Source organism: Dreissena polymorpha, chromosome 2 (genome assembly GCF_020536995.1).
Source record: "Dreissena polymorpha isolate Duluth1 chromosome 2, UMN_Dpol_1.0, whole genome shotgun sequence".
NCBI lineage: Eukaryota > Metazoa > Mollusca > Bivalvia > Myida > Dreissenidae > Dreissena > Dreissena polymorpha.
The window spans coordinates 9,526,749-9,541,243 of record NC_068356.1 but is presented as its reverse complement, the minus strand read 5'-3'; the positions used below and the strand labels follow the sequence as shown (position 1 = coordinate 9,541,243).

At 32.9% G+C, this 14,495-nt stretch overlaps 1 protein-coding gene across 3 annotated transcripts in view; it reads left to right on the top strand.

Moving 5' to 3' along the window:
* The window catches only part of LOC127865823 (uncharacterized), a 64,314-nt gene extending 51,337 nt beyond the window's left edge, over window positions 1-12,977 (top strand). For all 3 annotated transcript variants that reach the window (XM_052405842.1, XM_052405840.1, XM_052405841.1), the window contains exons 30-42: window positions 6-100; window positions 631-770; window positions 1,194-1,364; window positions 1,849-1,937; window positions 2,293-2,381; window positions 5,074-5,255; window positions 6,190-6,342; window positions 7,191-7,379; window positions 8,024-8,221; window positions 8,697-8,781; window positions 9,322-9,465; window positions 9,820-10,315; window positions 11,116-12,977. In XM_052405842.1, coding sequence (XP_052261802.1) covers window positions 6-100; window positions 631-770; window positions 1,194-1,364; window positions 1,849-1,937; window positions 2,293-2,381; window positions 5,074-5,255; window positions 6,190-6,342; window positions 7,191-7,379; window positions 8,024-8,221; window positions 8,697-8,781; window positions 9,322-9,465; window positions 9,820-10,315; window positions 11,116-11,226 — 2,142 coding nt within the window. In that variant the 3' untranslated portion in view covers window positions 11,227-12,977. The remainder of the gene's footprint in view (window positions 1-5; window positions 101-630; window positions 771-1,193; window positions 1,365-1,848; window positions 1,938-2,292; window positions 2,382-5,073; window positions 5,256-6,189; window positions 6,343-7,190; window positions 7,380-8,023; window positions 8,222-8,696; window positions 8,782-9,321; window positions 9,466-9,819; window positions 10,316-11,115) is intronic.
* Window positions 12,978-14,495: the final 1,518 nt, after the last annotated feature.

Below are 14,495 nucleotides of genomic sequence, written 5' to 3'. Positions count from 1 at the left end.
TGTAGCTTACATACATTTTGAATAGCAGCCAAGCACTTGGTGGAAAAGTCCAGTTACCAGTAGAGCTATTACAGGATGGGTACCATCATCCATTAAATGGGTAATGCTCTGTCTTCTTATATTACTTAATATACATACATGTATGCATGCATTCTGGCATACGTGTATATACACTTTTGAATCAATACTACTTCTATCTACTTGTTGGCTTTCAAGTTTCCAACGACTTAATAAATCAAGACCGCGGTAAGCCGAACATTTGAATTTTAAAGAGCCGACCTTTTATTCAACGATTGTATTATTTTCGAAAGTTTGATTGATTCAGGCTTAAGCAAGACACGTGTATGACCATGTAAACAGTATGTTAACCAAATATATTGTTTAAACCAATTTTGTAATAAGTTTACAAAACGTAAACCACAAAGTGTGGATCAAGCGCGTTTAAGTTTCACAAGCGAACGACAGAAGATACCGCTTTTAACAACTTCTATTGTATAATGGCTTTCCTTTCAGTGAATACAGTTTACTCGTTGATTTTAGACAGTACTGAAAGTAAAACATTCTACAGTGCATTGATATCATATCCCTAATAAAATGATCTATTTATATAAATATGAAAATTTGCTTCAGAAATATCACAATCAACGTCACAGTGATTCTTTCAACGCTGTCCAACGATTCAGCCTTGCAAACCGTGTTTGAGAAATCTGATCTAACTCAACGTACCATCATGGCAGGCAACATACTTGTTATTTCGTTGAGCAAAACAGGTATGGTAGTGAAAGGAATGGCAGTCACATAGCTTAATAATAATATATCAGCAAAGTCCAGTTCAATAATGAATATTTTCAGAACTATGCTGCATTTTATTTTCATATGTAATAGACACTTTGATTGGTCAATTTGATTGGACACTTTGACTTGTTTTTTGTTAGTTTGCTATGGGTAAATTGTATATTTAAATCAAAAGACGCTTGCACAATTTATTTCCAATCAGACAAGATTAACATGCAAGAAGGCAGTTTTAATTGTTTAACTACTGCCCTAAGCATTTATTATCATTATATATGCTTTGATAATCACTTGAGTATTCGCTGATACGTCACAAATCGTTTCGCAATATAGTCACATATAATTGCCACAATAGATTAAAAGGGCTCTTGCTTTACAACTGGAGACGATTCACATTTCAGAAATATATGTTGACCAGTGTAAATTACATTCGAAAGCTTGTGATTTCAACTCCACTGTATGTGTCTTCAATAAGTCAGAAGGACGTGTATCATGCGAATGTCGCACCGCGTATAAGAACGTCACATATCATGAAGGTGTTGGATTTTGTGAACCAGTAAAGGAGAGTATAGGTAATAGTGCCGATGACCTTTTGTTTGCCTTCATACGACAAACAAGCATTCTTAAGATGTGAAACATACCTATCGTAACGTCTTTATAGCATATATGTTTACTCAAAATAAGCCGCCATGTTATTGTTAATTCAAACATGCCGGAAAATGCGTAATTTTAATGAAAGACATAATAGTTTATTAATCTGAAATGTTTATTGGACTCTGCCCATGAACTGTTACCTTGCTTAATATTCAATTCAGATTTTACTCCCCATGTGTTATATCTTACGTTTCTAAATTTAATCGTTAAAACTTTCTCATATGTCAACTATATTGATATATCACAGATTATGCAGTTACACTATTGAATAAATAAAGTGTGTTCAAATGATGTCGAGAGGATATAAATTATTAAGAACAAGCATTCGTAGAAAAACTAAACCGCCTTTTTTTTTAAATCTCGATAAATACGTTGTCTTCCACTTCCATATCGTCTTTTCAGAGGAGTTTGCGTATGTTTCGTCCGTCAGTTTTACACTCCAGGCTAACATATACAATAGCTCATCTTTAAAGGAAACGGTAAAGCAGCAGGTAAGCTGTATTCACTGTCCATGTTTTAGTTATCGTTAATCCTACCATATTTAAATTCTCAATCGGTGTACAAAGCACTAAATAGCACTTATAAGCATGGAAGTCTTAAAGGATGAATCGCACAATTTTGCTGATATAACATATATCGTTTGTTAAGTATCATTTATTTATTATTTGGGAACATTTAAACTGACATTGTCGAAATATTAAATACATTTATCGTTGATGATTGTATTGGACAAATGTGTAAAACCTTTATAACTTTGTTAAACTTTATATAATTCAAACATCAGAGCACGGTGTCATCCCCGTTGCATGGTTAAAAGACATATTTGATGTGACCTTTCAATTTCAGATTACAGCTATGTACCAGGCCTTGTTTGGGTATGGCAAGATTTGGGTAGAAATTGTGAAAATATTAGGAGTCAAAAAACGTAGAAAGAGGTAACATGCTTCAGTTCACATCTGTTATAATGCAATAGACAATGCCGGAAATTAATAACTCCCGGCTAACCGCCACTGAATATTCGCAAGCGCCGCAATTACGGTACTGAAGAACCAAACAGGGAAGCGAAACGATTTTATCGAATATATAGTTCGTTTGTTAATGTGATTAATAGAAACAAGGTTTATCTGCATTCTTTTAAGAGTAATACAACTTAGCATAAAATAGGTCTTGATTGTAACTTCACATGTTGTATGAAGGTGACGCCTGATATCTGCTTTTAATAACGGTATCTACACATGTGCAGACATGTGGTGTTATGGCCATACCCATAAATCGCTGTTAATCCACACTTGAGACATCGCCTCCCGTTGAGCGATTGTTTTCGTGCCTCTATCACAGATGTTTTTAAGACAATTATCTTGCTTAAATTGATCCGTAATTAATTAACAAAACATCACGTGATTTTTTCCATTTGTTTTTTTTTACCTGAAATATAAACTGTATGAAGACAATTTGATAAAGATTTGCTTGGGAAATGTAGGGAACATTATGGGAGCTATTTAAGTTTATTTAAGGCTCATTTTTTCTTGTTAGATTTTATTTGGAAATCAGTTCAGTAGAAATTAAGAAAACAAACACAATTTATTTCATGCTAGGACTCTGATATTACCTGTAAATTACGTTATTTTAATGATAATTTTAAAGTAGAGTCATAGGCAAAAGCTGATATGTATTTTTTCAATACAAAAGTCTGATATCTTACTCAGTTTTGCTAATAAAGCCCCGGTACTTGCTCAATTTAAAATAAAAAAATCATTTCCGGCCAGAGATTTTTGTAAACTAAAAGCTTGATAGCGATAAATAAAAATATTAATAAAAAACACTTTAGTTTGAAACTTAACTAGATACATAATTTTCAATCAGAAAAGTTTATCTGAAATCTTACAGAGTTTCGCTTATAAATATTTCCGGACAAGTTTTAATTAAAATCAAAACTTAAATTTCGTCTTAGATTTTTATATAATATTTAAAATGACACTTACAAGGGAAATATTAAAAACGAAATAGAACATAGAACATACACCAAGATATGTACCATTCAAGAATAAAGTATTGAATCTTACAATATTTCTTATTGAGTATCTCCGGAACTATATAAGTATAATATTTGTAAATATATAATATAGGTTTAAACAAGGCAGATATATACATTTAAAAAAGATTGCCTACCTCGGCCTTAAATCTTTAAAAGCTTAAAAATTAATATCCCTGGCACTATTTACGCTAAATACACAAAGTTTGCTGAAGACTTAAGATATTGATATAACCTTCATAATTATCATTGAATAATTACATTTCATAATGAAATTGCTTTAAAAAGATAACTCAGCCTTAAACATTACGTGTTGTCACTGAATATTCTTGCAGAAGCACATATTTTATTAATCGATCGAGTATATTTCTTTTTTAACTTCTATTGATTAACGATATTATACATATCTAAACTTTGTTTCAAGTCTCAGTTGTTTTTAATCCTACTGTGCGAATTCATCAAATACCCATTATTGGAAAGAAACGTGTGTACACTATGATTACGCTGTAATCTGCCAATTCTTCAGTACACCACGCTGTAATCTGCCAATTCTTCAGAACACTAATGGAGGCGGGTTACGTGACAGCCAATATGGCGGCGGTCAATTTATCGATTATGGAATTGTCCATATATGTTTTTTTTAAAGGAGCATGTTCAATGAATTGGAAATTAAGATTTACGATCAGTGAGTCTTAATGTTAAAGATAACAAAATCGATATACATTTACTACACATAGCTTTTTGTTTGTTGGGTACGCTTTATCAGTTGAGTTTGAAAAAATTAGTAAAGCGTTTTTACGCTTACTGTTTGACAAGTATGGTGTGCTTCTGATTTGTTTGTTAATTTCTTTAAAATTTAATTGCACACGTTAGAATGTATGCAGCCATATTCACGAAAACCTATGCTTGACTATTGATTATCATATTTATATTTTCTTAATACAATTGTTGCATTAATAAGGAATTAAGCTCGAATATTTCAATCTACGACATGTATGTACATACTTCAATACGTTTATTTTTTAATAAGTCCCTTAATGGAGCAGACATGTGTTTATTAGTTGTGAAAGTATCCTCACACAATCCTGGACTTGTGAAACTTTGGACTTAAGATTTAACCGCGATCCGGCCGCCTAGATATGGATTCTGAGATAACGCTAATCAGTGTCAAAGCTAGATTGACGAAACACGTTATTTTGATAAAGGGCCACTAGGGAAAATGCTCATTATTTACGTGTGTTGGTACAAAATTATGTTTGCTATTTATACATTGTCGTATACATTGATTATCTGTGTATAGGGTAATAGAGGGTAAACGTATGTTATTTAAGGTTTTTTTCAGCTCAAAATAATTATTGCTGCAGTACCAGTAATAAGAATAATGATTGTAAACTAGACAATAGGACCTGCCATTACTAAAAAGAACTTAGGCTAAGTTAATTAATATTATGTCTATCCTGTTCTTACTCCGACAACATTAAGCCTGTCATGGACGGCTGTTTTTCTTTTGATGAAGCTTTAGTTCATGCTGTTTTCAAGCTCACCGTCTGTTATTGGTAAGAATATTATATTTCTAAAAAGATGCTTGTTTTCAGATCCACGACTGAGTCTGCATCCGTTGAGTTCATACTTCATGCGAATGAAAGTATAAACGAAACAAATATTAAAGAAGCTTGGGAAAATTGCACAGATGTCAGTTCGTCTTGCTACGAAAAAGTACAAGCTTATTCAAACGCGGCTTTCAACCTAACCTACAATCAAACCGTGTTTATTTATAGTAAGTTTTATTGTTGTAATACTCTAAAACTTTTAAGGTTTGTTAAACTAGTTGGTCAGCGTTGTGAATGTGCCAGGTTTATGAGTTTCATGTCATCCAATATTCGCATGACAATGCGTGTAAATTAATTATCCTTATTAATGGTGACACTAAACGGACGAATAACATGCACACAAAAAATAGAAAAAAGTCATCATAACAAAAATGATAAAAAAATAGCATGTATAAAAAAGACTCAGCTAAAAAGCTAAATAACAGGACCAACACACATGTTTTGTGTTGATTGTAAAGCAAAGAATCAAATACTTTGGTTTGTTTCTGTTGCGTTTGTTAAATGACAACAGCTTGTTAAAATTAACAAAAATGAAATATGTGTACAAGTCACTTTAAGAAAATCGTGTGTCCACTTTGCATCGGTTAAAGTTTTGTATAACATAACGGCAACGATAAAACAACAATATAAACAACAATTACACACAGACATGCATCGGAGGTTAAAGCAGTTTGTCTTACAAGTTTGTGTAGCAGTAATGCCATCCAATGTTGAATTTCTTCAAAATTGAATCGTAAATAAACTTTTATTAAGATTGACCAAATTTCAACTAATGTTCCATATTTACTCTTGTGTGTGAACTTAACATACAAACAAAGCCCGTCGTATAACTCATTTTCTTTTATGTTTCATGTGAACAGTATATTTCGTTTAATACACAAACAAGTAAATGTCCCCTCTTAAGTATTACTTAAGTTACAGTATGTTATATTCTGGATTTTCACACCAGTTATTTGCATAATATAAATATTATTGCGAAATAAATTAAAAGCGTGAAATATGTGCAGTTATTAACTTGGATAGATTTTAACACACAGGGCTTTTCGGTATTCATTAATGTGCATAAAACGAATATGTGATATCAATTTTTTTTCTTTTTAGGAGAAAAGGATTTGTGCAATATTTCGAAAGTGTGTGACAAAAATACAACCACTTGCAACGACACATCTTCACAGATTGAATGCAGCTGCACGGCTGGTTATGTCAACATCACCTTTATAAACGAAACTTCAATTTATATATGCGTGCAACCAGGTAATGTACCGACAGGTTTTATCATATTTGTTAATATATACTATTTCCAATGTTCAATAATTGATAACACATGGATTCATTGGAATGTTCCAACAAAATGTAATTCGGGTATGTGCATTCATGCATTGAAATTTCAAAGTTACACTTAATATACATACTTAATATAGTTCACTATTTACACAATAACTTGCTACACGCGTTTTCTGTACATATTTCAGTGTACGGACAATATGTGTTAAATGTATTCTGGTAAATCGGTCTAATTAATCACTACATTCTTTATAACTTGAACCCCCATATTCATGTTTAGTGCTCAGTAATCAGTGATTATTAAAATCTGATATCTTTAAGAAAGCGAAATACACGTTATTTCGTAGACTTAATATATTTGTTCTTACTTGGAACGCATATATCAAGTCAAAGCGATGTACACAATGTATGATTGTGAAATATGAGATTATTTAATTAAAACTATTTCAATGTAGACATATGACGTTGGGTCTGCTGCAGCTGAAACCTTATAATACATGTTCATGGTTATGATTTACTACTAAATATACATATATTAAATATGTATGTTAAAGCAAATAAGAAGAATGACATTTGTTATATTTGATAACATTTTGATTATCCAAAACGGGTCCTTCGCAACTATACTTTTGCATATAGCAATCATTCAAGTAGTACGCCAGCCGTAAGTTTTATTCATAAACACATAAACAAAAAAATAAACACGGATGTTAATTATCAAAAGCTGATCTACAAATAAAACTCACGCAATACAGTACACCAAAAAGCATGCATAAGATATAATTTAGATTGGTTATGAAAATGATGTTTTTCCCCAGCCGACTTTCCAGAAGCTACATCAACTACAGTGACTTCAAACACAATGATATCAACTACATTCCCATCAACCGCAATGACATCAACTACAAGGCCGTCTGGTTTATCAATATCTTCTTCTAGCCCAGATTATACTGTCACAAATCGTACACCGCCAACTGCAACCACTACCTCTTCATTCTCTGAACCAAGTAAAGTAAATCTTAACTATACAAACACCTTTTAATATCTTATGACACTATATAGTACTAATCCAGTATTGAAATGTATTCATTATTATTTATATCCTATTGCGTGTTTAAAAATAAACTAAACATTCTCCATCGGATCGGTTGAGTCCGTTATTCAAAATGGAAACTCATAGATGTATGAACTGTTTGTGCAACATTTTGCAAAAACAAATAGGTGAAACATTACCAGCTTGTCCACGAATGTTAATTCGACTTCCAAAGCATGCATGCACAGTGGATTAAAACACAGTACATTTTGTTATTAAACGATACGCGAGTTGTTCAATAAATTGGTTAACTGAGTATCTCATTAACGTTTTGTAACTGTTGCTGATGAGTTTCAGGGCATATTCCTAATCGATTTAATTGATGTGGGATGTATACATGAAGTTATCTATGAAAATGCATATAAATGATGAAAATAAGGTCATGTCACGAATTAATTGAACAAGCCATGTACATGTGTTGAAAGTACCTTAACATGATCATTGGCAACAAAGTCCGTCAGTTTCGCAAAACATGTAAATATGTATATAATATAAAAGCATAAGTGCATTAGTAAGTTCTTTTTATCGTGTGTTGTTTTATTTCTCTTTCGTGATTAGCACACAACTCGACCATTCATCCGGTAAACTCCGAAAATGGCAAGACGGTTCAATCCCAGATTGGAACATCTTCAGTCGGGACAAACAAATCTCAGGCTACCACAGAAGTTAACGAGAATATTGTCTCGCCAAGAAAGGAGACAACAACAAAGTCTAATGATGGAGTGGATATGCAAAAAGAAGATAAACCCGTGTATTGTAAGGTTTTTAATGTATTCAATGATTAATGTTAGTGCTATAAAAGCAATGACAAATATAAACAAAGATGAACGCGTACTTATCTTTTCAGCTTTGCATTGGTTATTTGGGGTAATATTTTGATAATAAGTTCTTATAGGTATCATTTAGATATAGCATATGTTTTCTTAGGAAAAAAATTACAGATTATGTTTTCATATATATTTAAAAAAAAAAACACAATGAGTATCTATCAAATCTAAAAACATATATTACCTTATATTTAATAACTAAAGATTATGAAAATTCATATACATGTCAAATTAAGGCCGTGAGTTTTTACTCGTTGTGTTTCTAGTTGTGTCATATGCATTACGTTTCACATTTATCAATCAATCTGTAAAAAAATAAGTCGTGAAATTCATCTGAGAGTAGAGTATTAATTGCATAACACACATTCGATGTACATTAATATGAGTATTGCGCTCATTTTCAGCAAGCAACACGGCTCTGATCGCCACAGGTGCAAGTCTGGGTAGCGTCGTCCTGATATTGATGATCACCATTATCGTCGTATGCAGGTAGTGTGAGCCCTATTATGATCATCATACATTTATATTACAATGCAAAAAAAACGAATGTGAAATATCAATCAAAAAACGTGCATTTCATTTACGGGCATGCATATTGAAGAAATTTTCATATGGACTGACCAAATTGAGATAGTATTCAAAAAAAGAATATCGCTACAGAAAATATGCCTTAATCCTTGGTTACTGTCGTGTTGTCGTTTCGTAATGTTTATGGCGATTTTTCACTTAATAGTGATTGCTTTGCGAATTTAGCCAATGAAATCACTCAAAATGGTAATACTCGAAAAGAAAAACCGTGTCTTTGGCTTCCCACCTTCGTTCTTTCAAAAATCCATGTACAAAGGACATAGTGTCATATTAAATATAGTTATCTATCAACTTAAGGTTTCGCTTACTGGTGGATCACTGCTAATGTCCATCCCTCGCCCATCTTTCACACATATGAAATGAAATTAGTCATGCCTTTGTTTTAAAGACCAAAAACCGGTAAAGAATTCAATTAATGTATATTGTTTTCGTGTCGTTAAGACTACGCAGGAAGAAGGCGCGAGATGCAGAGACAATCAAGCTAAAGGAGCTAGAGAAGGATCACAGGAACGGATTCGATAACTCGCTGTTAGGCAGGAACTACCTTCGCTCGGATTCAAAGCAGAACTCCACGAATGATTTAAGGTAAATTCTAATTTAAATTAAGCACATTATTAAAGAAACACGAATGGTTTGTATTTATGGTATAGATAACGTATTTAAGTAAAAACGTGGCAATGGCTATAATCCACCCACGTTATTTAAGGCCGAATGATGGCACAGTATGAGTTAGGTAAAAAATGCGATTGGTTAGATATTGCCCATCGTAATATTTTTATTTGTATTTTACATGTTCTTTTGGCAACTTGTCTATTGCTGTTAATAAATGAACAGTGTATTGCATTGCTCTCCGGTTATTACTACTGATGCTATCATTATAGAAGTTTTAATTGTGTTTTTCCAAACTACGAATGTAGATCTAAATGTTTCAAATTGCAGAGAGTCCGATCGTGATGGACGTCTAAATTCCTACTACGGTGGGCCGTTCAAGCCAGTTGAACCAAACTACACCAGACCATTCAGATTAGGCGATCCTGATTCGACGTGGGACCGTAACGGTCATGTTCCCGGAATGAAAGGCAAATCTGGTTCGCTACCGGACATTAATGACCATGTCGATATGAGACTGGCGCGAGAGAGAAGGCGATTGTCATACCAGAGGGATCCCGATCCGCTGTACTCTTCTCCAAAAAAGGAAAAATATCCACCACCTACGCAGAAACCAATGGACAACTACAAGCAAAACATGGTGAGGGTATTTCCCGAGTCTGGCGAGCGACTTCCGAGAGCAAGAAACAGCCAGTTTCCGAGAAATACTGGAAACGGCCGGATTTCTCCGGAACCCGATTACCATGCTCCACCACGGTCACCAAAGCCTGATTATCACGACAAGCGGTCGCGTGACCGCCTGTACGCATCAAACGACAGTGGATTGGTAAGGCGAACATTCGTTAGATTTTTAATCATTGTTATTTCCTGCAACGATATCTATTGATATGACACACGAACACTAACTCCGATCCTAATAAAAAGACGAATCCTCGGTTATTGTACGAAAATATGTACGAACTATCTTCGTCACATCGGCTCGGGACGCTAATTTGTCTTTGCTGCATTTTGATGAAATTCGTTTTCAATGTATAATTTGTCTTGCCTATTTTGTGTTATTGTAATATATTTTTATCAATATATTACAATTAAACACATATAAAAATCGTATAATCTCGCTTTAATTGTTTGTATTTTAAAATATATTCAGTTTTTGTAACAAAATTAACAATTACAGCAAACAGCTGTCATTATTTTCTCAGCATCAACAGTTCTTTAACTGCATTTAAAGAGTTGAAAGTCCATTTAAGAAAAAATTAAGACAGCATTAAGTTAAAATATTTAAGATATATCAATTGTTATTGTTTAATTAATTTTCATTTTTTCTGTTTGAGTATAATCCCATCGAAGTTCTAAGGCCAACTGATGCATTTTGGAGTTCGTATCTTGACATTGGTTAAAAGTTGCAATGTGTGTCTTTGGTAAAAAATATGAAAACAATAACAAAAGAGGGAACGAATGCAGGATCTTCATTTCGCTAGGCGAAACCCTATTTGTTTACGACATCACCACCACCTTCATCTTATAAGATACTGAATCAAAATTTAACAATATACTATAATTGATTATACTTTGTGTATACATTCAAAACAATTTTGAAAGTAATGACTCATACTATATTTTTAGAATGGCTTTTCGCGAAGCAGCGGAAGTCCAGATGTACAACGGTCACGTGAGAGCTTTGGCTATGGAAGTCTAGGGCGTGGCCGATACCGGATGGAGGGCACGCCCTTTTAGAAAATTATTGACATATAAACTTGTCAGTGCATCTCTTTCCCGTTTTGGCGTCGTTCTCTTTTTTAGAAAAGACGTTTTTCGTGGAATGATCAAACTCAAAATCGTTATATTAGCAAGTATGCATGCTAAGCTCATCCATATGATTATTACGTGTAAATAGCTCGCTGTTCAAGCCAAACCATATTGTGAATTATATTATTATACGAAAGAGCTTCTTTTTCTGCTGTTTGTCATTTCACACGTTGGTTGACTAAGCTTGCATTGGTGTTCCTTTATTGTAGAAGTGTTGATATACTGTATTTCTTAATTTAATGCCATTCGTATGCCTTTAAAAACCTACGTTTTGTAAAATATCTTATCGATCAGTGTTCACTGCTTTAAAGTCAAATAACATCAGTGTGTGACTTATTGACATTCAATTTACCGCAAAAAGCTCAATTGTAATTCTTTGAAAAGGTAACTACAAGGCGGAAATGCATAAAATGCATGGAAATTGTAGATTAACGATAGTTTATCCGCAAATCCTGTTTTGTGGTCAAATTTGTGTGTACGATGATGATTTGACATTTGTGCGAGTTATTATATTGGATCAAAACAATGTGCCAAATTCGTAAGAACTTTAAAACCCACTGTACATTCCATAAAATTAAATTATTCAAAAAGGCTTAAACGGTGTTTGAAGTTTATGGCAAGTTTTCGACGTTTTTCTAATTAACGTAGTTCTTTTGATGATGTTTACATTTGCTGAAATGTTATTCGAATGAAACATAAAATAAGGTAAAAAGGATTTACTCAGGATGCAACATAATTTATCCCATACTTACCATACACGATAAATGTCATCATTTTATTATCACAAATTCAAATTTATCATTACTATGTAAAAATCCAATTTGGTAGATTTATTTCAATATATAATATAGTTATTTCATACTCTCTGTTAACATTTTTTACTAGGGCCATAAAATTGTGCTCATTTAAAAACTGTTTTGGATAGTCTTAAATATTGGGATAGTCTAAAATGTGTATTATAGCAAAAAAAGTGTTGTCTTAAAGATTGTAAATTTACCGGGATTCACACCTGGGATCTATAGCAAAACCTTACAACCTGCCACTGGATCACTAAGGCTTTGAATATTAACAGAATATTTAACAGAGTTTATGATACTCGTATTGTCCTATTATCGAAGGGATAGCAGTACAGTTTAACCGATTTATATATTACATATTGAATATAATAATTACTGAATTTTTGGATTCTATAACACTTATTTTGTATTTGAAAATTGACATGTTATACATGTGAAAAGAAAGTCCTTTAATCGGGTATTCGTACCAAATACAGTCTGTAAATACCCATGGACATGCACATTTGTTTGCCGTAGCGTGTTTGAAAATTGTGAATCAATTTAATGATTGCTATTGCTTGCATGGAGTTTCTGATACGCAATAGGCCCTCGAACTATGTATATTGTTGTTTTGCTAGGCCCGGCATTTATAGCATTATACAATTAAAAAGAATAATATATTTTAAGTGTATTTGTGTTGCCGTTCGATTCATGATCATTAAAAATGTTGAATGTTAAAATAATTCCTTTATATTATATCAATTATTCTTCGGCTGGTAAAAATAAACAATCACAGGTATACATGCGTTTAGATGTTTAAGAAGTTTATGGATACGTGTGTATTTATATATAATTTGTAGCAAACATATCAATTTATAAATAAAATCATATTTCTTGATATAATCGTTTATTGTTTTTGCTATGATACTATGAATAGTGAAAAAAACACGCTTTCTTGTGGCTCGTTTTCGTTAAGCGGATGCGTACCTAGTAAAACAAAAAATATCAGAAACTAAAATCTGTTAAAATTGGAATCAATATTTCTTCCGTGCAAAATAACCAGGAAAACAAATGAGATGGTCATACTATTATATAAAATCGTGCTTAATATATCGTGTAGACACACAATAAACGGTACAATATTGTGTGGCCTTCACCTATGACCTATCGACCTCAAAATCACTAAACCTTTTCTTTTCCTCCGAAGTCAACCGGGATTCGTTTAGGCGAAAGCGTTCTCTATATATTGGATTAAAACGGAATGACTCCGGATCGACCGACATTTATGCAGACTTACCGACCGACCTACTGACCGACGGGCAGGTGGAGGGCGATATAACCTCAAACTTCCGCTTTTCTTCAAGTGGAGGTATAAATAAAAAAAATAACTCGATTCAAACCATCCAATTTCAGCATACGTTCCTTCCCTCTTTAGTAACAAACGAAGAAGAACAATAGAGCTAAAGGTCCTATGTCGCTCACACGAGAAATAAAGAAACTGAATAAGTGTAAGCAGATATTGTTATGTTTAGATACAAAATTTGGCATTAAATCTTGCTTATACCCAGTACCATTTTAAACTTGGCAGTGATATAAATAAAACAAATGTGTAATAAAGGTGTGCGCTCGTTTATAAAAAACATGTGACTGTCACTTCTAAAATATGCTCAATGTTTCGCTATAGCCATATACATGTACAGAAAATTGCACCAAATACTTGAAGCCATGTATTTTCAACGGACCGGGGCTAGTTTGAATCTCTGCAATTTATCAAAAGAACAATTTTTGAGAACGTTTTAGGAAGATTTGACACAAAATATGACTTCGAGTGTTACCGCTATATCCATATAAGGAAAACAGCACCAGCAAAATGGCGCCCATGTTTTTAAATGGACCGAAAAAAATTCCAAACTCAGTCAAGATATTATTATAATAACGGATCTGGATTTGTTTCATTGGAGAAAACATATTACTTCTTTTAGTGCCCGAATTGATTTATTATAAAAATATCGATAAATGTGCATACCCCTTATCGGCCATGTTTTCCATGTAACTGGACCTATTTTTAAATTCAGTTAAGATATTATTAGATAAACTATTTTGAGCACGGTTCATGAAGACTAGACACTCAACGTGACATGAATATTTTTCTTCACAAGGTTTCAGTTTAACCATATAAGAAAATGAACAATACCGCATGGCGACCATGTTTAAACAGACCGGAACCATGCTAGAATTCTGGCAACATATTATTAGTATAGATATCCTGACCGAGTTTCTTGAAGATAAAAAACCCGGGTGTTAAAGTGGGTATGCACGATTTTGTCACATATTTATGCATTTATATAAAATGTGTAAAAACGTATTATACATATATTTCAATATAAATTAAAATTAAAGTTAAGAAGAACATGTGTCGAA